This window comes from Eucyclogobius newberryi, unplaced genomic scaffold (assembly GCF_026437365.1).
Source record: "Eucyclogobius newberryi isolate DKJ021-1_F unplaced genomic scaffold, fEucNew1.0.hap1 SCAF_1, whole genome shotgun sequence".
Lineage (NCBI taxonomy): Eukaryota > Metazoa > Chordata > Actinopteri > Gobiiformes > Gobiidae > Eucyclogobius > Eucyclogobius newberryi.
The window spans coordinates 14,575,007-14,601,879 of record NW_027315723.1 but is presented as its reverse complement, the minus strand read 5'-3'; the positions used below and the strand labels follow the sequence as shown (position 1 = coordinate 14,601,879).

The 26,873-nt window shown below is 39.8% G+C and overlaps 1 protein-coding gene across 3 annotated transcripts in view; it reads left to right on the top strand.

Moving 5' to 3' along the window:
* Positions 1–20,951, top strand: part of LOC140346084 (double-stranded RNA-specific editase 1-like) — a 74,793-nt gene extending 53,842 nt beyond the window's left edge. For all 3 annotated transcript variants that reach the window (XM_072432330.1, XM_072432356.1, XM_072432348.1), the window contains 8 exons: positions 3,252–4,171; positions 11,217–11,331; positions 11,795–11,963; positions 13,597–13,751; positions 14,250–14,418; positions 15,387–15,568; positions 15,954–16,132; positions 17,368–20,951. In XM_072432330.1, the coding sequence (XP_072288431.1) occupies positions 3,252–4,171; positions 11,217–11,331; positions 11,795–11,963; positions 13,597–13,751; positions 14,250–14,418; positions 15,387–15,568; positions 15,954–16,132; positions 17,368–17,544 (2,066 nt within the window). In that variant the 3' untranslated portion in view covers positions 17,545–20,951. The remainder of the gene's footprint in view (positions 1–3,251; positions 4,172–11,216; positions 11,332–11,794; positions 11,964–13,596; positions 13,752–14,249; positions 14,419–15,386; positions 15,569–15,953; positions 16,133–17,367) is intronic.
* Positions 20,952–26,873: the final 5,922 nt, after the last annotated feature.

Here is a 26,873-nt window from a genome sequence, read left to right as displayed (position 1 = left end):
GTAGTCAGAAGGAGGAACCAGTGGACTTACAGAAATCACTCCAGACTGCCCAGGTGTTATATTTTAGGGTCAAACAGTCACTCACCCACAAACAAAATTTAGGCTCTTGAAAGCTTGGAGGTCATGTTCAGTGAAGAGGGCCTGTTTACGAGAAAGCTTAGATGTAAATGTCTACAAAGGTTTGTTGCCAGTTTTCACTGCTTTTAAGTGACAGTAACTCGTCGCTGTTTATAAGGATCAAAACCCATAACATCTGTCTTGAAGTATCAACCCTTTTCATTTTCTTTTTTATGCACTAGTTTTTAGGACTTTAGAACAGCAGAGAAAGGCAACAGCATGCGGTCATGTCTTCAAAATGGCAGTGACAACAAATAAGTCACGTGACTGAAACTAAGAACAAACCAAGACTAAGCCAGGACAAAACTAGGGCAAAACCAGATTTTAATCCATACTAAGACAGATCTAAATTAGAGCTAAACCAGGTCTTAATCAGGACTTAAAAAGGAACAAAACCAAGAAAAATAAACCAGGATTTCACTGGATTCAAACCGAGACTAAATTATGAGTTGAAACTGGTCTATAACAGGACCAAACCAGATTCAAACCAGGTCTGAAACAAGTCGCAGAACTAAACAAGAGGGCTCATCCAGGATTAAGTTTGGTCTATATCTGTAAAATATTTACTTACCCAACATGTATGAAGAAGAGTGGAAGCCCAAAGCCCATGGGGAGTGAACCTTCTTGCAGATTGGCTGAAGTACTAAACCAGGTCCTAACCAAGTCTAGACCACCAATAGATTAAATACTGACACTTTCTAGTTTGATTTTTTTGTTTAAATACATTTCCCGCGTCAGCTTATTTCAACTTTTGATATGAGAAATATCCAGATAGCAGAAAAGTCAGTCTCTTAAAAGGTTTCTAACGCCTAAAGGTCAGCTATTCTTTGCCATTGTATTTCTGCTTATTTATGTATTTCCTTTGTAACTTTTGATGACAAAAGCCTGTAATCCAGTGATAGGGGATAATGGAAAAACATGACTAAATCAGGACTGGACCGAGAGTGAACCAGGACTGGACTAGGACTGGAGAAAAACTAGTTGAGGAATTAAACAGGTCTTCATTTGTTAGAATTGCATTAAATCTTATCATTCAAAATATCTTATCTAGTGTTTTTGTTGTATAGTGGATATTTAAAAACTATATAACAGCATATTTGATTCTGTTGTCATATAGGCTAACTGGACATTTCTCCACACTGGTCGACAAGGATTCGGGCAGATTATCTTAGAATTCCTGCAATGACATTTTACATTTATTATTAGTGTTCTGACATCCATAATCCAGTCCCTATTCACTGGAGGCCAAAACTGGAAAAATAAATAAATTAGATTGGATTAGACCGACTAGAACAGGCGAAATTAACAAAGGGCACAAACATGAGAAGATTTTGAAGACATTTTATTGTTAAAGTCCGATAGTATTAAATTTGTTGAAGTATAGTTTTAAGATTTAATTTGTAAAATAGCGGACCATATATATATATATATATATATATATAGTTAAAGGACTTTCAAAAGAACTAAAACAAACAAAATGGCTGCATTCCCTAAAGACGTTTAATCCGTTAGCCTCCAGTTCCATTGTTTTCATATCTGTCCTGGTTTTGCATGTTTTTGTTGGAGCATGGCCACAGCTGCATGACCGGGTTTATGGGTTATGTTTAAACCAACACTGTGGAATTTAACATTGCCAAAAATCATCATCATCTTATGTTAAGATACTGAGCCCAAAGTAATATTTTTTGCATTAATTGCTATTGTGCAATAAATAATTGTAAATAGGCCTAAATAATCTGGATCATACAGATTCCTCGCCATTTGGAGACATGAATATCCTTTTCATAATTATTAAAGAATACAATAATTAGTATAATTAAATGTCAACTTAACCCATTCAGGGAACACTTGAAATGCCTTTGCTTTATATGGTTTTAGGTAATGCATATTTTATCAGTATGCCACTCTAAATTTGGCACAGGGCTGAAGGGCTAGTGCTCTCTCCTCACAGCAAGAAAGTTCCAGGTTCTGTTTGGAGTTTGCATGTTTCTCCTTGTGTCTGAGTGGGTTTCCTTTGGGCACTCCAGTTTCCCACATCAACTCTAAACATGCATATGTTCAAATATACGTGCATAATTCAAATCCTTCAGCTAACCTAAATGATCTGGTGATGGTTCTCCGAGCGTTGTATAGTGTACCTTACCTTAATCAACATATGCAGTAACACCTATTGTCCATGAGGGGGATTTCTAATGTACCACAGTGTTGCTTTAACCTTCCGGTCTTTGACATTGATGATATTGTTGAATGGATATAATTATGATGTGGTATCTTCCTTCAGGCTTCAGTTTAGATTGAAACAGATTTGGGGAAAGCGTGCACCCTTGTCTGACCCCCTCATCTCTCCCACCACTAAACCCAAACTAAACCAGCCTGCATTTTAGAGTGTTTTTGTCCTGCACCGAAAGGAGTAACCTATCAGAGCTTTTGCTGAAGGATGTTATAAATGGAAATTTACATTGAGTTCCATTGGCTTTGTTAACAGGGCCCGGTGATATGTGTTCCCACAATACATATCTAGCTAAATTAAGATGAATAAATGTATTGTAGTGTAAATTTGGCTTACCTAGAGAAATTAAGATGCAAAGTTGGACAATCAAATATAATATTTTTACACTCTTTTGTGGCTTTGTAAATTTTAAAGTTGAACGAGTTAGTTTTATCAACTCACATACTCACATTGTCGACACGTTTTTTTGTCTTGAGTCATGTTTCTATCAACAGCTAGGTACAGAAATGCGTAAAATGCCTGTTTAATATCCAAAGGCTTATCTTTTTGGAAATGCTAATGCTTATTTTTGTCAGATTGATTTAGGATCTAGTTCATAGATTGTTCAGAGAAATATCTTAATTTTGTAATTGAATAGCTTCAATATTAGTAGTACAGGTTTTTCAGGAGATATTTAGAAATCTACTAAATTAGATAAATGAATTCAACAGAGGGACAATAGCAAGATTAAAATTAAACTCATGGTCCTGTTGATGGAAACATGACTGACCCCCAGTTCGATCAGGTCTCAGAGGAACACTCATCACTCGTTCAGTTGCAAAGACAGAAAAAGGAATAACTAAATTTTACATTTACAAGATCCTGCATCGAAGGCGTTGTAAGTTACTCTTTCTGGGCACCGCAGGTTCATGCAGCACAGATGTTAAGGAAAACCGCAACTTGGACAATCTCTTCTCCAAAGAGGGGGTTGCCCCAGAACCGGCTCTCCCCAATGGGAGTGCCGGGGGGAGGAAACGCCCCCTAGAGGAGGGCAATAATGGGCATGCACACTCCAAGTACCGGCCCAAGAAGCGTAAGAAAGTCCCGGGCCCGATTCTGCCCAAAAATGCCCTGATGCAGCTGAACGAGATCAAGCCGGGGCTTCAATACAAGCTCCTGTCCCAAACGGGCCCAGTGCACGCCCCTGTGTTCGTCATGACTGTAGAGGTGAACGGGCAGCTATTTGAAGGCTCTGGCCCCACCAAGAAGAAGGCCAAGCTTAATGCAGCCGAGAAGGCGCTGCGGTCGTTTGTGCAGTTCCCAAATGCGTCCGAGGCCCACATGGCGATGGGCAGAACCATGTCCGTGCACACAGACTTCACCTCAGACCAGGCCGACTTCCCCGACATGCTCTTCAACGCCTTTGAGACATCCGCGCCCCCCGACGACCCCTTCTACCTGGCCTCCAACAGCAACGGCTCCTTCAGCTGCGACTACCCCGCTCTCCCCTCTCCTCTTCCCAGCCTGGTCCAAGCGCCTCTTCCCCCTGCCCCCACCACCTTCATGTCCCCCAACAGCGGCAAGAATCCAGTTATGATCCTGAACGAGCTCCGCCCCGGTCTCAAGTACGATTTTGTGTCAGAGAGCGGGGAAAGTCATGCCAAAAACTTTGTGATGTCTGTGACGGTGGACACGCAGCACTTTCAGGGGTCAGGGAGGAACAAGAAGCTGGCCAAAGCTCGGGCCGCTCAGGCCGCTCTGTCTGCCCTGTTCAACATGCAGCTGGACCAGGCCCCATCCAGACAACCAATACCTCGAGAAGGACTGCAGCTGCATCTGCCACAGGTAAGAGACAACATTTACTTACTTACATACCAAACTAAGTATACTCTATATTGCTCAGAACTACTTCAATCAAGATAGATATTCTGAAATAAAGTTAGTAGATATTTAGATTTTTGCATTGATTACTCAGGGGTGCCCATTGCGTCAAGTCGCGATCTACCGGTCGATCTCAGAGGCAGTGGGGGTCGATCCCAAAGACCTGTCTGTTTTTAGTTTACAGCCTGACATTACAAGTGAGAGCTCTACAGCAGCGTGAATGGACTGAGAGGCACAATCAGTTATTATTTTGGCCGCTTTTCCATGAGTTTCAGCAAGAACACCACTGTGGGCTCAACACAGAGCGGGAGCCGATTTGTGTAACGCACGCTGTCAAAGGCGAGAGGAGAGAGTCGAGGCGAGAAGCAGCAAGAGGAGAGAGGAAGTGCTGGTTTTGCTCAACCTTCTATTATTTAGCGTAGTTGTGGCCAGTATATATTTTATTTTCCAAATACTCAGCTGTATTAAATGGTTTAGTTAAACAGCAGATTTTCTCTCCTTTTTATATTGCACATTTCTATGCAATATTAGGCTATTAATGAAAGCCTACATTGTGTTTCTATAGCCTAATTATGTTTAAACAAAAATAAAACCTGTTTAATACTGCCAGTAAGAATAATTCTAAATTATACAATAATTTAGATCTATAGGTAGATCTTCAGGCTTTGTTGACTATAAAAGTAGTTCATGAGGACAGAATCTAGAAAGATTTTCTAGTGGATTTAGTTCTGGAGACTGGCTAGGCCTCTCCAGAACCTTGATATGCTTCTTAAGGATCCACTCCTTGGTTGTCCTGGCTGTGTGCTTCAAGTCATTGTCATGTTGGAAGACCCAGCCACGACCCATCTTCAATGCTCTGACTGAGGGATGGAGGGTGTTACCCAAAATCTCACAATACATGGCCCCATTCATTCTCTTCTTTACACAGTGCAGTCGTCCTGTCCCTTGTGCAGAAAAGCACCCCCAAATCATGTTGTTTCTACCTCCATGCTTCACAGTAGGGATGGTGTTCTTGGGATGGTGCTCATCCTTCTTCCTCCAAACACGGGCGAGTCGAGTTGAGTTTATACCAAAAAGTTCTATTTTGGTCTTATCTGACCACATGACTTTTCCCCATGACTCTTCTGAATCATCCAGATTGTCATATGTAGGCAAACTTCAGATGGGCCTGGGCATGTGCTGACTCAAGCAGGGGAACCTTCTGTGCGCAGCATGATTTCAAACCGACAGTAACCTTTGACACTGTGGTCTCAGCTCTCTTCAGGTCATTGACCAGCTCCTCCTGTAGTTCTGGGCTTCGTCACCTTTCTTACTGTCATTGATACCCCACGAGGTGAGATCTTGCATTCTAAGGAGGACTGACAGTCATCTTTTGCCTCTTCCATTTCCCTTACAATTGCTCCTACAGTTGATTTTTTTTCACCAAGCGGCTGGTCAATTACCCCGTCGCACTTTACAGCTTTGTGGAGGTCTACAAATAGAGATGGACTTTTTAAAAGCAGATTAACAGGTCTTTGAGGGCCAGTGTCCTTGGTGAGTGGCAGGTCTTCAAATACCTATTTGCAGCAATAACAAACAAATAAATTATTTAAAAGCATACAATGTGATTTCCATTTCAGTGGAAATGTACCCACAATTAAAATTTCAGAACCGTCCATAAATTCTAATTGGCACAATTTTGCAAAAATTGCAGGGTGTTCAAATACTTTCTCTGAATGTTTAGAGAGTATGAATTGGTGGGTTTAAACAATTATCTGAGTATGGTCTCTAAGATGAAGATGGTTTTGTTTACAGTTAAAAAGGACGTGATTATTATTATTATTTTCTTTATTCATCTTTGCTAATTGCTCACCTATAATTCAAACATAGGCTCAGTCTTAACCTGTTCACGTCCACCCGCCCGTCCGCGGGCGAAAACCATTTTTTAAAAGTTCTATTACATCATCACTTTTATTTTTGTTGTCAATACCAGAAGTTATACATAATTTTAAAGATTATTTTCTCAACAAAACGAATATGTCATTGATTTACATTGAAAAATACGCCCCAAGAAGCAATTACCAATAGTTTGTCATAAAGTCTCAACTTTTCATCAAAATGTCTTCAGTAAGGGGACTCGTTCTGTCCGTAATAATCCACAAAAAAAATATATCTATTTGTATTTTTCCTAAAGTTATCCGATTGCGAGATATTGTCAAGTAAACAAAGTTTTCTTCTGTGAAAATATTCACAAGGAACGCTCATCCGGCGCATTTTTCCATCCATAACAAATTACCTGTTTGACTTATAAGATTGTGTTTGGCATCGATCTTTTCCTCAGACCGTTAGCTACAGAATGAGACTATCCACAAATGTTTCTGTCCACGCACGCATCCATCTTTGTTTACATCCAGATAGCGCGTGTTTAAGATGACGTAGAACACTTTGATTGACATATTATTCTAGCCAATGAGCCAAGCTTTCGGACGATGGGTGGGATTTAGGGCTTCCACACAGAATCTTCTCTAGGCTCATGCGTAAAGACAGTCAAGAGCCAGATTTTTCTAAATTAAGTCATCGATAAAAATACAAGAACAAGTCGATTGTTTTATACACAAAATAAGTCAAACTGCGGTGTTATTTTGAATTTAATAATTTAATAAATTTTAGGTCAGCATTCGAATTGAGACAGACATAGATGTATTCTCCGTTGAAGTGATTACATCGCAAGTTGGACTTTTATCATGCTGTTTGTGATTATCCACCCACAGTGTTGGGAAAGTTCACTTTCTACATGAACTAGTCATAGTTCACACATTTTAAATAATACTGATGTGCAATTCTGTCGTATGTGCAATTACTGTGAAATTCATGTGCAATGGTATTTATTTATTTATTTGTCTATGGGAGTTTTTATTTATTTATAGGAGATCTTCTACTGAAAGTGTTTTTCAGACTTCCTATAAGTGATCTGTTCTTCTGTATCTACCTCTGTATCTACCTGCGTTGCACCAATGAAATTTCCCCATGTGGGACAATAAAGGAATATCTTATCTTATCTTATCTTATCTAAAATGAACTAGTTCAGTTCATAGTTCATAATTCAAAATTTTGAACTAAGATCACAGCTCCAAAAAAATTAACTAGTTCAGTTATTTTTTTCAATATTATGCTATAATGTTTCTAAATTATTTCCACAGCGCATATACAACCACAGGCAGCAATTATTGTATTAGTTTAATGCTGAAACTATCTGTTATATTTCATTATCATATCCAATTTTGAATCCTTACCCAACCAGGATTTACATTCACATTGAAGGACAGCCTTCCCCAGAAGCAAAGTTGGCACAGAAATGTTAGATTGTTCCCATTCTCACCGACCTTATCATAAAATTCACGTAACTGGTCGTAGGGCGACTCTTGCTGCTCTGTTGCTGTCGCGTCCATGCTGCTTTTTGTTTTGATGCGCATGCGCAGTGCGGTGCGACACGCAAAATCTCTATCTGCGCGGAGCGCTCACACTTGCCAGACACAGGCTCTTTTTGGGCAACATAACGGTGTGTTTTTTCGCCTGGAAGTCTCTAGAAATCTGACACTTATTGAACGAAATTAAAAAGAAGAAGGAACGCGTTCATATTATCGTTCTTCAGCAGCAATACCGTTCGTTCAGTTCACGTTCACCAAAATTATGAACGCATTCAGGCACAACACTGTCCACCCATGACTCAATGTCTGTTGCAAAATCTTTAAAAATGTATTATTTTAGCATTGCGGAGGCGGATATCCCATAAGGATGGATTTAAAGAGGAGGTTCCACGGACATTCTAGTCAATCAGAAGTATTGGCGCGGGATTGTGCACAGAGCAAATGTTTTCCAACTCTACCATTTCACCCAAAACATGTTTTTTTTTTGTACAAAGTCTGAACACTTTTCCAAACCACATGATGCGCAATGTTTAGAAATGACCAAATCTTGATCTCGATTAAAATCGGATTAGTTGCACAGCGCTACTTTTTCTCAAGCCCCAAAGTTCTTTCAATTGAACTTGAATGCCGCCAGGAAAACTTTCTTAAAAGTTGACAGGAATGCAGTATATAATGACAAATGTACCTGCAGCTATTCTCCATTCATTTTATTGTTTAGGGGCGCCTCAGTGAAAAATGCCTTTGGTTTGAATCCATTGGACGCTGCAGTAGCTACAATACACTACAAGCACAGTGCCTATTATTCTTATGTCAGGGAGGATCTATAACAAGCTGCTATTGCAACACCAAGAGTTTGAGGTGGTATTGTAGGAACAATCCCGGTAACTAGCTTTATTTGGCGTGAAAGAGAAATTTATAGGTGCACTGTGTAACTTTTCTGCTTGTTTTAGCAAGCATTTTAGCTAGCATGATAATATAATAGATCCATGTTTCACACCCAGGCCTGATTTCTGCCACACCTGCTCTCAATCAAGAAATCCCTTACCATAAATAGGACCTGTCTGACGAAGTGAAGTGGACCAAAAGATCTTCAAACGTTAGACACCATGCTGAGATCCAAAGAAATTCAGGGACAAATGAGAAAGAAAGTAATTAGAGGTGCGTAAATCGATCAGCCACCGATCATTATCGGGCAGATTATGGCAAAGATCTCATCTGCAAAATGGGCCAATCAGATGCACATTATCACATTTGCTTTGAGGTAGATGATCTGTAAGTGAATGTAGGAGGGTCGTTTAATCTCCTTATGAAAGCCTCTTGATTAAAACACGCTCTGATGTGGTCCTTTAAGTCCTGGTGTATCCACTGTCTGCTCCTGCTCTCACCTAGTCTGCTCCCGGAGCAGACAACACGGAGCAGCCACGTGTTTCTGCAAACACGCACGGAACTAGGAATTTATCCACTTGTCATTTAGTTAAAAGATTAATAGAGGTTCAGAACCAAATGTGTCCACTATCAGTCGTATGAAATGACACTCTCAGACTGAGCCAAGATTTTTCCCCCATTGCATCCACAGAACACACGGACTTCACTCATGTATAGGTACATCACGCTGGAGATTTACTGATTAAAAGCGATAATTTCACATGTGCCTTAAATGTAAAAAGAGCCTGTGAAAGTTGTAATTTCTTATTTTGATGAGAAAATGTGCTCTTCGAATCTGCACAGTTACCAAATGAATGCGTATGAAAAGTTAAAGTGCAAAGCACATCATGGTTTTGTCAAAGAACCTCACAACCACTGTAGTTGTCGTCGCTGCTCTCTTCTGCATGTTTTCCTTCCTCAAACTGCTCAGAGGATGAATGCCTGCTCCTATATCCACTCTGTTTGGCTGCGCTAGATGCACCTCTGCATGACGGGGACATGAACTGAAGAAGTATTCATTTAACCCATGCGGTTAATTGATGAGCAGAACCACATTAGTGCGTAAAATTGTCAAGGAAACTCCATTGAGCCTATAAACTAGAAAGATTTGGTCTAACCTTGTATTATCAAAAGCCTGTTTTAATAATAAATTATGTGCATTTAATATAAACATTTATTTATTATTATTATTTGGGGGGGAAAATCACAGTTTCCCATTACATCTGGTTTAAAAGTGACCTAATTTCAGAAAAAAGTGCACCATACCAACAGTAAAATATGGTGATGTGATGGTCTGGGGCTGTTTTACTGCATCAGGATCTTGAAGACTTGCTTTGATAAATGGAACCATGAATTCTGATGTCTACCAAAAAATCCTGAAGGAGAATGTCCGTCCATCCGTTCGTGACCTCAAGCTGAAGCAAACTTGGGTTCTGTCACAGGACAATGATCCTAAACATCAGCAAGTCCATCTCTGAATGATTAAAGGGAAACAAAATGAAGACTTAAGTTTGGCCTTGTCTTGACCTGAATCCTGTTGAGATGCTGTGGCATGACCTTTTAAAAAGGTGGTTCATGGTCAAAAACCCTCTTGTGTGGATGAATTACAACAAATCTGCAAAGATGAGCTAAATTCCTCCACAGCGCTTCAGTAGACACATTGCAAGTTATTGCAAACATTTGATTGCATTTGTTGCTGCTGAAGGTTGCCCAACCAGGTATGTTTAGGGGGCATTTCACTTTTTCACAGGGCTATGTAGGTTTGGATAGGTTTTGTTTATAATAAAAACCTTCATTTAAAAACTGTACAGGTTTTTTGTGTTTCCTTGTGTTGTCTTGGACTAATGTTTAAATGTGTTTTAATAATCTGAAACATTGACAAACATACAAAAAAATAAGAAATCAGGCACACTTTTTCACACCATTGTGAAAAAGATAGGTTTAATGCTATACTGTGTAGACCAATCCAAGCAAAGCAATGAAACTTCCATGCAGACAGCATTTTTAGTATTTCTAGACTTGCCAAATATGAAAATGAACTACTTTATTTACATTTTACGTTGCTTATCACACCTGTCTTCTGTCACACATTACGTTACACATTTGCCCTATGAATGCTCCAAGATGGCAGCTACTTCTTCAGAGACCATATGTTTTTATATTCGTTCATTGCAATTTTGACACAGAAATAACCTATTGACACATTAGCTAATCTGAGCCTGTAATCCTCCATAACAATGACATAATCTAAATGAACATCAGCCTCTCCAAACACAAGTGTCTTCAAGGGACGGGCTTCATTGTCTTAAAGGGATGACGTCGGGGTCTTAAACAGGTCTAAGGAGCTCAGGCTCTCGCACACTTAGCTTTTCTATTGTTTGACTGGAACTAATTGCTCTATGGAAAATTGTGTTTGTTTTTTGTAACTCAAGACGTTGTGCAGTAAGGCTCACAAAGGCTTTTCAATTATTTTTTGTTTCTTTAAATTGTACAGTACATTTGTTGTGTGATAACAACAAATGATAACCTAGCTCAGGGACTCCAATGTCACAGATTTTACTTTTGACTTTAAATAGACGTTTGTTTTTTAATTAATAAGTTGCATTTAATTTATAACAACCCTAACACCTAAAAATTGCTAATTGAGTATCGTGTCCATATTTATTTTACTCCTGTAGGTTTTGGCGGATGCAGTTTCTCGTTTGGTGGTGGATAAATTCAGTGAACTCACAGACAACTTCACGTCTCCACACGCACGCAGAAAAGTGCTGGCTGGAGTCGTCATGACAACAGGTACCACAAAGAAAAACTTCTGATGATAATAAGCTTACACATTCAGGATAGACTCAGGATTAGGGTTAAGAACAGGTGTTTTGGTTGAGGTTAGGGCTTTGGGACAGGTTTGCTAATCAGAATCAGAAATCATGTTTTGGTTTTAGTACTTTTCTAGATATGTTCTACTTTTCACATCCTCCTTGTCACTTTATCTCCCGTTGATCAAAACCAAATAAAAAACGCACAATTAAGTAGGTGAAGGGTCTCGCTCAAGGACACAACAGCCTCTGCCATCTCTGAAAAAGCAAAGCAGGGAAATAGTGTTTATAATTATGCAAACATTTCAAACTTCCATTTCAAAATAAAGGAAGATATTCCATATGTGGTACGGATTTCAATACTAGCATGATCATTTTAATAAAGAAAAACATTCCTTTTAAAACAATTATTTCCTGTAACATTTCTTGGTGTTTTCCTGTAGGTTCGGATGTGAAGGAGGCTCAGGTGATCTGCGTCTCCACGGGGACCAAGTGCATAAACGGGGAGTACATGTCCGACCGGGGCCTGGCTCTGAACGACTGTCACGCCGAGATCGTGGCGCGGAGATCCCTCATCCGATACCTGTACTCACAACTGGAGCACTTCCTCAGGTCAGCACACAGGTTTACTTTGTAGCAACTCGTATATAAGAGAGAAGCTCAAAAAAACAAAATCAAAACATAAACATAAATTACATCAATTAAATATCCACCTTTTGAAATTTAAGAGGATCGTGGAATGTGGCTGTCATCCATAGAGAGCCTTTTGAGTCATTTGCAGCTATAAACTTTATTTTTTTACAGTAAACATTAACAACTTTCAGACTTTGATCAGCTACTGTTTTGAAAATTTGGCATATACATATCACTGACTATAAACACTAAGTTTTGAGGTGGAAGTCCAAAACCTTCTTTTTGCCAATGACATTTTTTTGTTTTGCCTTGAATGTTCCACAAAACGGAAGAAACGTGACAATCTCCATGGAGACAGTTTGTTTGGTGGAGTCAGCTGCCTATTTTTTGGCAATCAAATCAAACAAATGAAAGATGCTTAGGCTACCCCAAATAAATTGTCCGTTTGCTGTAACCCGAGTCAACATTTTTCAAGTGGCTCAGACGGTAGGCAAATTCTTATTTTTTTTACTTTGAAGGCAAAAAAAAGATCCAAATTTTGCCATTTTTTGAGTCGGAGTGACCACCAGGGGTCAGGCTTCAACAGTCAATGACGGAAAACGTCTCTATCGATTTTAAGACATTTCAATCGACCTTGTGTACGCCGCTATCCTTTATTTTGGTAGCGAAGGCGAGCGGGGGGAACATGCGGGGGACACGGGCGCTGCCATGTTTGTTGTGATGACGCTACTGGGCTGTGATGACGCTACTGGGTGTGTGTCAATCCCAGAATGCATTGCGTAAAACACCCTGACAGAGCCTGGCATGTCCTATGGACACTTCAGTGGCGCCGACAGAGGCACTGCAACTTGTTAAAGGCAATCTGTCGTCATTAACTCGCCGTCTGTTTCGTTACAGAAGCATGTGGGGGACTGACTGTAAAGACGCACATGCGTCGTGCAGTGTGTTATCTTGCTTATGCTATAAAGATGAAAGATAGGATAACAAGGGTGATAAATATATTCGACACGGTAGTTTTTGGAAGTCCGGTCGGCGAGTCGGCAAAATAATTGAAAAATAAAAGAATATGATGTTTTTTCAACAAAATGCTGATAAAAAAAATTTCAGTCGGCTAGTTTCACACCGGGTCGGTCGGGTTACGGCAAACAGACATATTATTTTGCTCAGCCTTATGCTTAACCATACTGTGTGTGGAATATTGCACAGCAGAAGTTACATAATGCGTCTTTAATATGGAAACATCTGCTGCTTTGTTCCATCTAATTTAAGGTTTATGAAGCTTAAGCCTAAAACTGCACCAGACTTGTACTGATTGTGTCAGTGTTCAGGTTGCGACGGCATTGTCACGACGATAGCTACAATTGTTTTTGCTTCCTACAAACCACTTTTCAATGTGCATGCTGTTTTGTATCCAGGCTCATGGCAGAAGAAGTATTTTCTTTGTGTCTGTAAAAAGGCAGATTATGCTCAAATTTCACTCCCAATAATCAGCACAATACATTCTCCTTATGGTCCTTGTAAAATTCAACAAATAAAATGTTTTATCCACTCTGATTAATCGGTGACTAAAGGAGTAGTCTTGATGTAAAACTGCTCGTTGTTGTTATTGCAGTAACTCAGACGAGGACCATCAGAAGTCCATATTCACGCGGTGTGATAGCGGACCTGGGTTTGTACTCAAAGAAAATGTGCAGTTTCATCTTTACATCAGCACCTCGCCCTGTGGAGACGCCAGGATATTCTCCCCCCATGAGGCCGGGGTCGAAGGTCAGAACTGCTCAAAGCATGATTTATGCATGTCACTAAAGGCAGTAAACAGTGATAATTTAGTCCATTTTTGGGGGGTAATTAACTAGACAGACGAAAAATTAAATTTCAGTCACATCTTTCCTTTTCTGGAGACCATTTCGAGGACTATATAACATTTGGAAGATAGAATAATGTATTTTGAATAGTTCATTGCTGTGGTAACAGTTGCAGTTTTTCATCAATGGAACCTCATGAATTATGCCTTTGTAAAAATACATTCAACCAAATTAATTAATTTAGATTTTATTTCAGGTATTCACATATACGTTTTGTGCCATTTTTATTTTATAAATTTTTGATAGAACTTTGTTTTTCAGCACATTGTATACATCTGTTAATTTTTTTGAGGAGTTCAATATTTTATTAATTGCAGTAAATGTTCTCCCTGCCCTGATATCAATTAATAATGCAGATAAAGTAAATCGACTGAATTCTTATGTTCTGATCCCAATTCAGACCAGGGCGACAGACACCCAAACAGGAAGGCACGGGGGCAGCTGAGGACAAAGATCGAGTCCGGCGAGGGGACCATCCCAGTGAGGTCCAGTAACACCATCCAGACCTGGGACGGGGTACTGCAGGGGGAGAGGCTGCTCACCATGTCCTGCAGTGACAAGATCGCCAGGTACACATATCCCCACCCTATAAGGAACTATCAAAGGTGTTTAGAGTAGATACAAATTGTACTTAAGTAAGAGTAACACTAGTTATTACTCAACTAGAAATACAAAGTAGAGGTCCAAGAAAGGATTCAAGTAAGAGTAAAAAAGTAATTTGGGAAACTAGAAGAATAACTTTCCTGGATAAATTAGAATCACGTTTCATATTTGTGGGATAAAACCATCAGATTTAATGTAAGCCTTGGTCAATTACTGGGCAGAAAAAAAACAAGCTGATTTCCTCTGCCATGTAATATAACTCTTTCTCCCTCCCCCTCCCTCCTCTCTCTCTCCCTCTCCCCCCCTCTCTACCTCTCTCTCTCTCTCTCTCCCTGCTCTCTCCCTCTCTCTCCCTCTCTCTCTCTCTCTCTCTCCCTGCTCTCTCTCTCTCTCTCTCTCTCTCTCTCTCTCTGCCTCTCTCTCCCTCTCTCTCCCTCTCTCTCTCTCTCTCTCTCTCTCCCCCTCTCTCCCTCTCCCTCTCTCTCCCCCTCCTCTCTCTCTCCCCCTCTCTCCCTCTCTCTCCCCCTCCTCTCTCCCTGCTCTCTCCCTCTCTCTCCCTCTCTCTCTCTCTCTCTCTCCCTGCTCTCTCCCTCTCTCTCTCTCTCTCTCTCTCTGCCTCTCTCTCCCTCTCTCTCCCTCTCTCTCTCTCTCTCTCCCCCTCTCCCTCTCCCTCTCTCCCCCCCTCCTCTCTCTCTCCCCCTCTCTCCCTCTCTCTCCCCCTCCTCTCTCCCTCTCTCTCCCCCTCCTCTCTCTCTCTCTCTCCCTCTCCCCCCCTCTCCCTCTCTCTCCCCCTCCCTCTCTCCCCCTCCTTTCTCTCTCTCTCTCTCCCTCTCCCTCTCTCTCCCTCTCTCCCCCTCCTTTCTCTCTCTCTCTCCCTCTCCCTCTCTCTCTCTCTCTCTCTCTCTCTCTCCCTCTCCCCCGCTTCCCCGCTCAGGTGGAACGTGGTTGGTTTCCAGGGCTCTCTGATGAGTTACTTCACTGAGCCGATCTACTTCTCCAGTATCATCCTGGGCAGCCTGTACCACGCAGACCACCTGTCCCGCGCCATGTACCAGCGCATCACCGAGATCGAGGAGCTGCCCCAGTGCTTCAACCTCAACCGGCCCCTCCTCAGCGGTACATGACGCATACCCAGTTACAGTATCAAATCAAATACAGTATGAAATATTATGTTTAATGATTATATTGAAGACTCCTTGCCATGACTATGAACTGAGCATATACTTATTTAACTATTCTAAATTAAACTACAGTAAATAGGGGGGGACAAGCCAAATTAGTTTTAGTGTCTTCAATGCATTGTTTTTAAGCTTCATAGGAATGACTTTTCTTTTCAACACTCCAGCTGTTGGAGTCTTAGTGCCCTCTGCTGGTGTATATACCATCATACCGACCAAGGCCTTGAAATAATATTCGCATCATGGAAATTTCTCCATAAGTTTTTCTGCAGGCAAAACTTAAGCTGTCCATGTTCCAACCTGTGGCCTTCTTTGTGACTCAGGCATCAGTAACGCAGAGGCCCGTCAGCCCGGCAAAGCCCCAAACTTCAGTGTGAACTGGGCCACGGGAGACCAGGCTTTGGAAGTAATCAACGCCACCACAGGGAAGGACGACCTGGGCCGACCCTCACGCCTCTGTAAACACGCCCTCTACAGCCGCTGGATGCGCCTGCACGGAAAGGTACAAACACTGATCTACTATAACACTAACCACTGAGCCACTGCTGCCCTCGTTTACAACAATGATTGTCTCAGCAACTGTCAAGACTTACTGAATGCTTAATTTCAGGGGAGATGCAAGCCCACCATCTGGTTTGATTTTGATTTTGGTTTCTACAACTACAAACAGCTACACTACTAAATAAAACAAAGAGTTTTCCGTATAAAGTCAGTCTGGCACGTGTCCGCTTTTGTAGCTGTCCCAATTCACTGCAAAAGTTTGTCTTGTAATTTCAGACCTTTATTACTGCTTTTTTTGCTGCAGCCAAAAGTACATTCCGCATATATCCATCTATCAATTATACATTGCTGGAGTTTTGCTTCTGAGATACATTGTTTTGAAGTCAAATGTTATGTCAGTGCATGGACAATCTCAGTCCAGTATTTATGAATAAAAGGGAAGTCCCAAAACACATGATAGTGATGAGCTACTTGACAGACGTTTCAAATGAAAATCTTATTGGGACGAACAAAATAAAAACTTTGTAGACATTTAAAAAGCTCTTGGTGGCTTACAGTTTACTCGTATAGAAATGTTTTTAAAAGCCAAATGTATTTTACAGCAATCAAAATAGTGTTCCATTCCTCCTTGATAAAAATCCACTCGACTTTATTTTCATTGATTATTATATCTGTGGAACAAAAAGGATGGTCTAATAGATTTATATGTGTACCTCTGATTCTGAGGTGATTTGAGGACAAATTTGTGAACACATTGATTTGTATTGAACTTAAACCTATACAAATGTTTATTAATGAACAAACAAAAACATTACCGGTATTTTATTTAAACTTTACAACATACTGTATGTAGAGCACAGAGCAAGACACAGAGAGACATCATACACACATTTAGCATAGGCCTAATTTTGTAGTCCGGTGTAAATGTCCCAGTTGGTTTGTCAAATTTGTCCATTTTCAGATTTAGTACGAATTTATTTTTCTAAATTTTTCCAATGTCAATCATTATGTCAGTGCATTTCTTGATTGTTGGTTGAGTTTGTGTCATCCATTTTTTTGTAAAGGTCTTTTTCCCTGCTACCAGAAGTACGTTCCGGAGGTATCCATTTACAGTGTCCTTGGCAGGAGTTTTAGGCCCAGATACATAGTTCTGACGTCCAGTGGGATGCCAATGCCAAAGATGATTCCTTTAATTGTTTCTAAAAGCAAACCTTTCGTTCTCCCTCTTCTCTCCAGCTCTCGCCCACACTGCGTATCCGAACGGTCCGCCCCAGCAGTTACCATGAGGCGAAGCAGGCGACGGCGGAGTACCACTCAGCCAAACAGACTCTCTTCAAGGCGTTCCAGAAGGCCGGCCTCGGGGCCTGGGTCAAGAAGCCCTCAGAGCAAGACCAGTTTGCCCTGACCACCTGAGCTGCAACGCTGCGCCCTTGTGGTCAGCCTCTGTATCGACTGTTGTCTGTTTGGAGATAATCAAGAGTCTTTCGGATTTAACGTCGAGAAATCCGAATTGTGATGTCAAAAACACGGAAAAACTAACATTCCCCTTAATTTTCTAGCCAGCATCCCACATTATTGAGTCTGTTATGCAACTTTATATAAACAGACATTGTACAGAAGATTTTTCGGGAATGAATCCTCAGCCGCGTAAGCTCTAAGTTTCTATCAATAGATTGTTTTTTTTGCATGTTTAACGATACCAAAACCATGTCCAATTTGGTATATCTGTATTGTGCTACCAGTGTTGTTAAAAAGTTCAGAATGTGCTTTTGCAATTTGTAAAATTTAGATTGCAAATTATTTTTTGTTAAAGACGCACAGCTAAACGTCCACTGTACAATCGCAGCTAAATGGTTTTGTTAAGTCCGTCCAGGAAGTATTGTATGTTTTGGGATACACTCAGAAATACATAATAAAATGACAGCGATGGTTAAGATACACTTTTCAAAATTTCAAAATTATAATTTCAATTCAGGGTTTTGTGTCAACTGCCAATCTGCAAACGGACACTTTCTATTGTACAATTGTAGGTATTAGTTTAGCTAGTTATTAGATATTTTACAATGTCCAAGAAATGTATCTTGATTGGACAAAATTGCAATAATATTATGCTTGGTTGCACAAAACTATAGATTTAATATTTGTCAACCTTGATTTTATTTATTTTTTTCCGTTCAGTACATCTTAGTAGGGAAATGCTTTGAAAAATCATGGTAAAATTTAGCACTTTTGATTACAGTCCAATTTAAAATTTTAAAATAACATTTTAGTTGACATTTTAGCAAGTTTTTTGAACATTTTAAAGGGAAAACTATGCCCATAAAAGTAACACAATTAGTAGCATCTTGTAGTATGGCAAGTCACACAGGTAGGATGTAGTGTTCAAATGCATTGTGGGAAATGCAGCTTGTAGCTTCAGTGCATGGCAGTGCATGGGATTGCAGCTCATTCACCTGCAACGGAATATTTAAAAAAAATAACTTTTCAGAATTGAGTCTTTTGTAGCTACAGATATTAGGGATTTGAAAAGGGAAACATAATAGTTTAAAGACTGGTTCATTGCAGCTGGTAGTGTACATTTCTGACATCAGTGCTGTTTTTAATAACACCACAATGACTTTAGCAAAAACAGTGTTCCTATGCAAATGTGATTAGCCAATGTAGTCTGATTGCACTTTGATGAAAAATAATGGTTAAACGAACTCCGATATGTCAATTCATGTCTAGTAAAAGAAAAAATTGAAAAATGTGCCCAGATATGACATATTTTGATGTTGAGCCTGGTCAAGTTGAAACTAAGCGGCTCAGATCAAATACTTATGCTTGTCTCCACAGAGGTGGATATGTTTAATGTTATACTGTGGAATGTTTCTGACAAGTGCATAATTATCACCTTATACCCTTTTAAAAATATGTATTTTTAATCGGCTCTTTTTGTAGCATTTCTTATTATAATCCATGTTCTTGATATTAAAATGTCTAAAATTTTGATTTATTGCCTATGGAGACAAGCAGTTGGTGAACCCTTCACCAGAAAAGTGACATTTGGCACATATTTAAGATGTGTGTGATAAATATTAGGCCTAATCAATCTTCCAAATTGGACATGCTTCAATAATCTAGGTAGAATGTCTTGTGCTGCAGTAAAATGTCAAACTCAAGCTAAAATTTGACAAAAATCCTTGAAATAGTATAAATTTTCAGCTTTACAATTGCGTAGGAACCCTGTATCCATAGCGTCATTGTTTACTTGTCTGAAAACCTGTTCGATCGATGTCAAAATCTACTCCCTTTAACTCTCTGATGTCCTCCTCGTGTAAAATATGACCAAACTTTTCAATCACTTTGTTGCATGTAAAAAAAATAATAATACATTAAAAAGAATCCTCAAATCCCTAACAAACAAATGGGGGATTTAGTGTCGAAGACGGTTGCACTATTTAAAGTTTTAGAGGTGGCAAAACGTTATGCAAAGAAATGTACAAATTTATCTCCCACATTTGAGAGTATGCAGCAGGGCCTTTTTGAACAGCATTTTAACCAGCTAATGTTTTGTTTTTTCATGTTTTAAATCATGTTTTAAAAGCTCACCAAAGATAACAAAACATCTACACATTTACCATACTGTGCATCCATTGTCCTTTGTGGAAAATTGTGTTAAAAATGCAATGAATCGATCGTTTTTGTATGCCGAGTGAGTTCAAATGTTTCTGCAAATCTTTGATCCAGAAATTTAACTTTTCTTTGTTGTTTTTAAGCATTTGAAAATAAGTTTGAGTTGCATACAAAAATGCCATTGTTTTTGTGGCCTTTTTAGTAGTAAATTGGTGCCATATTAGCTTGAGATGAGGAATAAATGTACAATAATCCAGTAATTTTAAGTTTCAAATAAGTCAAATGAAAAACCAAAAACAATTTTTACTGATAAAATTAAAATCTTTACCATATAATGTATGCTATTTTGATGGCAAAAGAATGCTAACATGAGACTAGCAACACCTATGTAGAGTGGATTGTTGACATTTGTTGTTAGCCTGCTAAGTGCTAACGCTAAGACTTTTCTTTTTAAATAAATACAAATTTAAAGATTGAGCATTTTTTGTGGTCCTCTATGCTAAAAGTAGATTAACAAAAATAATAAATTAATTCTGTTGCCTCACAATTTAATTTTTTTAACTACTGTAGCCTTTATATTTATTTTAAAACCTTTTCAGATGGAAGTTGCAAAGATAAGGCCTCAATAAAAATCAAGTTTACATTTTACGTTTTATTTATTTTTTATTAATTTACAAAACTGTTATGGACTTGCAGAAACTTCCATTTTGAGTCTGTTTTGCTAATCTTTGTCGTCTTTTATGTACTTTACGACTTCAAACCTCCATAATTGTACAAAGTTATATTTTTGAAACTTAAGACGATGTTTCCTTTGTGTAAAAATAGTTGTTTTGATTCTCCATGTGTTTCTTTGGCTTCTGAGTCTGCATGCGTTTGTGTATTGTCTTAATGCAAAATTGGGCCCATACGTTTAGTTTAACACAGGGAGCAGCACTTTTACTTAAGGGAACAGTGTTTTTTGGGTGTAAAGGGGGAGATTAAGATTTTACCGTCCGTCAAGTCTCTTGTTGGTTGCATTTGCGGTTTTCTGAATGGTTCATGCAAAGATATATTTTCATTTTTGGTCCCGGATATTATAATTATTCTGACTATAGCAGATGTGGGGCCCTAATGCATGAGCTCTCCTGTTAAGCATGATATAAATATGTAGAAAAAGTCGCGTCACTGATCTAGAAAAGTTTAATAAATACTCTAACTGTTACTCACTCTGGACTCTATTCTTTCAATATTTGTCTGTAATATTAATTGTTTCAGAGGGGGCTCAACCTCAGCCAGATAAATATTCTCCCGCCGGCCTTGATGGAGATTGTCGCGACTTCTTTGCATCGGACTTCTTTAACTAATCGTCAACTAATCGTCTGACAATTAGCTGCACTGAAGCTACAAGCCTGCCATGTCTGAAATAAGACAGGAAATGCAGCGTGATATGGAGTCTCTCAGAGCCGAAATGCCAGCTACCATGGGCCTGGCCGGATCTGCTGCAGTAGCCGCTGAGCTGAAAGCGAACCGCATGGACGAAGTTGAGCAGCATGTTTCTGATAATGCGGACAATCTGCAGATATTAAGGGCTGAGATGGAGGCACTGCGGGCCAGGGTGACGATGCTGGAGTTGGAGAACAATAATATGAAAAACAAGATCCTGGATTTGGAGTCCAGATCATGTCGACCTAAGTGAGGCTTGTGGGCGTAGAAGGAGAGGAAGGAAAGGATACAGAAAGCTTTTTGGAGAAGAGTATTCCTGAGCTCCTTGAAGGCTCAGGAGTTCCTCCCATCACAATCGAAAGGGCTTCACCTGGGCAAACCAAGACCAGCAACTGATAAACCACAAGGCCTGATCATGAGGTTTCCAAACAAAGGAACGTGTCTTGAAGGCTGCCAAGGTTAAAGGGGACCTCAAGTACAAAGGCAAGCGTGTCTTCTTTGCTCCAGATATTCCATAAGAGGTTTGAGTTCAGGAAGAGAAAACTGAGACACGGGTTCTCTTTCCCTGGAGACTCTTCTGGTGACTTTTGAAGGTAAAAAACACGTGCTCAGAACACCAGGAGAAGCAGAGGTGCTCCTAAGGAAGATGCAAAACACAGACAACTGAAGAGTAAGAGAGATGGCGCCACCAACGTGGGGTATGTGAGTTCGGGTTGTTGTCACATGGTGATACATGTTGGTGCAGCGGCCCCATCACTGCAGCCGCTGCACTGATACGCCTGTCAATCTCACGCTCCATCCTTCCCTCACTCGTGATTAAGACCCCGAGATACTTGAACTCCTCCACTTGGGGCAAGGACACCCCACCCACCTGGAGAGAGCAAACCACCTTTTTCCGGTCGAGAACCATGGCCTCGGATTTGGAGGTGCTAATTCTCATCCCAACCGCTTCACACTCGGCTGCAAACCGTCCCAGTGCATGTTGCAGGCCCGGGTTTGATGGAGCCATCAGGACAACATCGTCTGCAAACAGCAGAGATGGAATCCTGTGGTCCCCAAACGGACACCCTCCGATGTCCATTAAAGCTTTTAAATCTGAACTTGAACTCTGAAGGGGATTAATATCTAAATTCTATAAATGTGATAACAATCTGAGCAGCCACTCACTGATTACATAAAGGGTAAATGGAAAAGAGAGGGTCACTTTGTTCTTCTGATGAAGAATGGGGAAGTATATGTACATCTCATTGGAGGATCACATGTTTGGAGGGAATTCTGTTGGAAAAGTGTGTTTGGTTTCTTTATAACTCCATGTCAAAGTGCTCATTCCTCACAGGGAAATGCAGACTGTTGGAGAGGCTGTGGCAGCAGGAGGAAAACCACTATCATGTGTTTTGGGATTGTCCTGTTGTTCAAAAGTATTGGACTGAGATCAAAACAGCCTTACGGACAATTTATTACCATCCCAATGGATTTCAGAACTCTACTTGGGCCTCTTGCCATGTATTGGACACAACCTTAGCTCTCTCTGGAGGATCCTCCTGGCAGCGGCAAAAAAGGCCCTCATAAAAAATGTATGAAACAAAAGCCACCGACGATCAAGGATTGGACTGACATTATACTGGACATACGTAAAATGTTTAAATTTAGTTTTTGAGTAAAATTGACAATGGACAAATTTGACAGACTTTGGACAATATGGGGCATGTTCTTTAGGCTATGATTTTTTTTTTTTTTTTCAATATTTGTTGGATGTCTGCTGCTTTTATTTTGTGCTTGCTCTCTTCCTAGTCTTGTTTCTCTTTCTCTGTGTAAGTTTGTATGTGTTCTTTAATTTAAAAAATAAACTCCTGTGATTTTGAAGCAAAATGCAATTACATCTCCAGGTGGCCAAACCCAGGTGTAAAAAGCACATTTTCTGGTCTGAAAAAAGAACCTGTTTGAATAAATTATGAAGATCAAATGAACCTCATTGGACTAAGGAAAACTCTATAGGAAGTTACATTGAGCTCTAAGTTACACTTGAGACACCCCATTGACTATTTGAGATTTAGCTACAGCATTATTGAATTAAATTGGCAATATTTATAAATGATAATGGTATTCAAGCTACATGTATGTTGGGCTTTGTATATTTTTAGTTTCAAATCGTTTTTAGCCTGAGATGGGTCAAATGTTGCTTTTTTCCTTGTATGGAGATGTTATGGCTTTGTCTGTAATGTTCCACAATATGGCCTTAAACCTTTCCATCTCCGTGGAGACATGCTGGTGATGCCAAGCCAAATTACAGGTCAGCTCTGTGGAGAGGCCAGATCTTTCAAGGTAATTTTGAGCAATGAAAAACAACTGTGATTGAATAAATGTAAAAAAAGATTAATTTAATGCCATGAATTTGAATCTCAGCTATTTCCCCCTTTTTTGTCTTGTTTACACTTTCAACCCATTTTAGATTTCCTTCTCCCTAATTTACCTGGCGCACTTACCTCCTCTGGCTCCATTTGGGTTGACAGTGACGCGATGATGACAAAATGGTTGTTGTTGAGTAAACTACATCTCTGCTCTTTCCTCTCCATCGAAAACATCTCCGACGCAACATTTTTTAGCTTTACACTTCCATCTTGGCCCTATCGCCTTGAACCATATCACCCCTCCACACCTGGCCAATAATCTGTGGACGCAAAGGATTACCGCCACGGCTCAGAAAGCACAAAAAGAAAATGCCATTAGCCGTAACAACCCGCCTCATGATTTTTTGCCAACGTGAGCTAAACGTGTAGATTTAGAAGGAGGATTTCAGCTTTCAAGGAGAAAACTTACAGGATATAGGCAAAGATTGGCCAAGAGGACACGTTGTTAGGGTTGGAAAAATATTTGGGTGCAAGCAAATATTTTAAATCTGGTTATAATGTGCAGTTAATGGTTAAGTGAGGCCAGCAGTTAGTATCTGTATCTATGGAGAGTCCGACTTCCCCCTCACCAGACATTTTCTCTTCATAGAAATTAGGTACATTTAAATAGGAATTGTCTGTGTCACTTTGGCAACATATACACACGGGGTATAATACGTCCATGACACGGGGGAAAAAGCAACAACAAAGATAATAATAATAATGTCTTTTGAGTTTTTTAACTAGAAATGTATATAGTCGGTATGTCAAGTATGTCAGATATTGCATTACTGGTTTAAATATTTAATTTCAGCATTGTTTTATAATTTGAGATACAAATGTAACAAACCCTCCACCAGAAAAGTTACACAGTGCACTTTTGTTTAAGTTCTTGAAGAGTAAAAATGTACCGTCCATAGATTTTACTTGCACCATTTCACAAGAAGCTTTATCGATTTTCACATGTGTTAAGCTGCTTCATGCAGCATTGAAAATAGCATTGACTGAAATGTTGGAATGCAAGAAATATTGATTACGTTTTATGTGACTTTCAGTCTACATCAGCAGTTGTAGTTCTTGTGAATAACCTGGCAAATTGCAAAATGGGAAATATTGCATTTTGGCTCATTTGTGTCCCTCTTAGGCTACTGTACGTACACCGGGTTCAAGATAAGCCTCATTAACCGACTAATGGGGTTTGATTGAGCAAACGGGCTGTGTCAAATAAGAGAGAATGAGAGGAAGGAGAGAGAAAAAGAGAGCGAGAAAGAACATTTCAGCACAACGGACAGCGACAAAGCAAACAGACTGGAAACGTTTATATAGCTGGACTCAATTTTGTCATGGAGCAAGGAATGAAGTCAAATTAATTGTAATTGAATGATACGATACGTGGCTATATTACATTCAAATATGTTGGAACTAGGACTGATCGACAGTGAAGCGATCAATGTTTCTAATCGATCTTTACTCCAAAAAGTAAAACTTTTTATCCATCTGTTTCTGACACATTGCCTTCACTTTATCATCAGAAAGTTTGATTTCACAAAGCTGGTTAGATATAAAACAGTGATCTACAATTTAATCAAATGTATGTGATTTTGTTGACGATGTCATGAATAATCATAAGATCAATAACAATAAACTGTGACATTGTTACACCCTTAGTTGGAACTGGCTGGTTATTCAATCAAATACACAACATTTAGCAGACTTGACTTTGAAGACAACCTGATAAAACTGACTTTTGGCTGACCTGTCTAGTTTCACAATAAAGCAAAATGTGTTGTCTACCAAAAAATCTACAACATTTTGAATTTTTGAGTGGATAGTACGTATTTATTATCATGACTTTATTGCCGTTATTATTGTTTTGTTACTGTCCAAATCTGTGTCTCTGAGTTCACATGTTTCCACAAGTTAAACTAAAATTCACTTTGACCCTTTTCTTTAAAACTGATTTTCAAACAGTGAAATAAAGACGTATTTAAACCTATCACCCTCACACAGCCAATCAGCTCTCACCCCAAAGCTCTCACACTGCTCCTTCAAGTTTATGAAAGATACAATGTTTAATCATTTGATTAAGATTTTATGTCATAAAGTTCTGCTTTTACAATACACTTTATGCGGGGGAAAGAGTTTATTATGCTGAAAACAAAACAGTACTTCAGCTTTAATTCAATGTTGAAATTGACCTCTTTAACATGTTCAAATTAACGTTACTTGAATTTCTCCTCAAACGTGTCCCTCCTCAGAATGTGATGATACAAATGATCCCTCTTCCTCTCCTCTCCTTCTCCCTCTCATCTTCCTCTCCTCTCCTTCTCCCTCTCATCTTCCTCTCCTCTCCTTCTCCCTCTCATCTTCCTCTCCTCTCCTTCTCCCTCTCATCTTCCTCTCCTCTCCTTCTCCCTCTCATCTTTCTCTCTCCTCTTCTTCTCCCTCTCATCTTTCTCCCTCCTCTCCTTCTCCCTCTCATCTTTCTCCCTCCTCTCCTTCTCCCTCTCATCTTTCTCCCTCCTCTCCTTCTCCCTCTCATCTTTCTCCCTCCTCTCCTTCTCCCTCTCATCTTTCTCGCTCCTCTTCTTCTCTCCCCTCGCTTTGTTCTCCATCCCCATCTTCTCCCTCTCTCCTCTCTCTCCCTCTCTCCATTCCCAGCAGGAGGTCATTGTCATTTACCAGGCGGATGGACAGCGCTGTAGACGGCTGAAGCTTTGGATACTCTGTGCATTTGTCAAGTCCTCGGAGCAGAAAATGAGAATGGAAATTGTGGCCTTGAGCGGAGCTGCGGGCGTCGCTGACCTGTTTGGAGACAGATTTATGGGACTAGATTATGGTCCATTTCAGAGCGTGGCGTTTGGGGCGTTCAGGGCTCCTCTGTGATACGCATTTTATTGAAAATGACACTACCACATAAAAGTCATTCTTAAGCAGATTAAAAGAGATGTTTTAAAAGAGTGTTTTAAGCCTTAATGGATATAGAGGATTGTTAGGTAATGACGGTAAAGGTCGTCAGGTTTGTTTGCTGAGTCTATCGAGGTAGGATTTTGGCTCAGATGCCCTCCCCAATTCAATACACTAATCTGTTTTCTTTAGCTATTACTTTATTCTGCAGGTGAACAAGAATATCTCTCAATATATTGTAGAGCTCAGTCTTTCTCAAAGGTCAATTCCTGTTGAACTGATTTATTGTGATTGGAGTAACAGAACTCATGTGGTTAAGGCAAAGTGTGTGATAAAGTGACACAGTAACACTATTTAGACGATCTTTCAATTCAGTTTTTTACCGTAAATATAGACTGAATTGCCCATGTG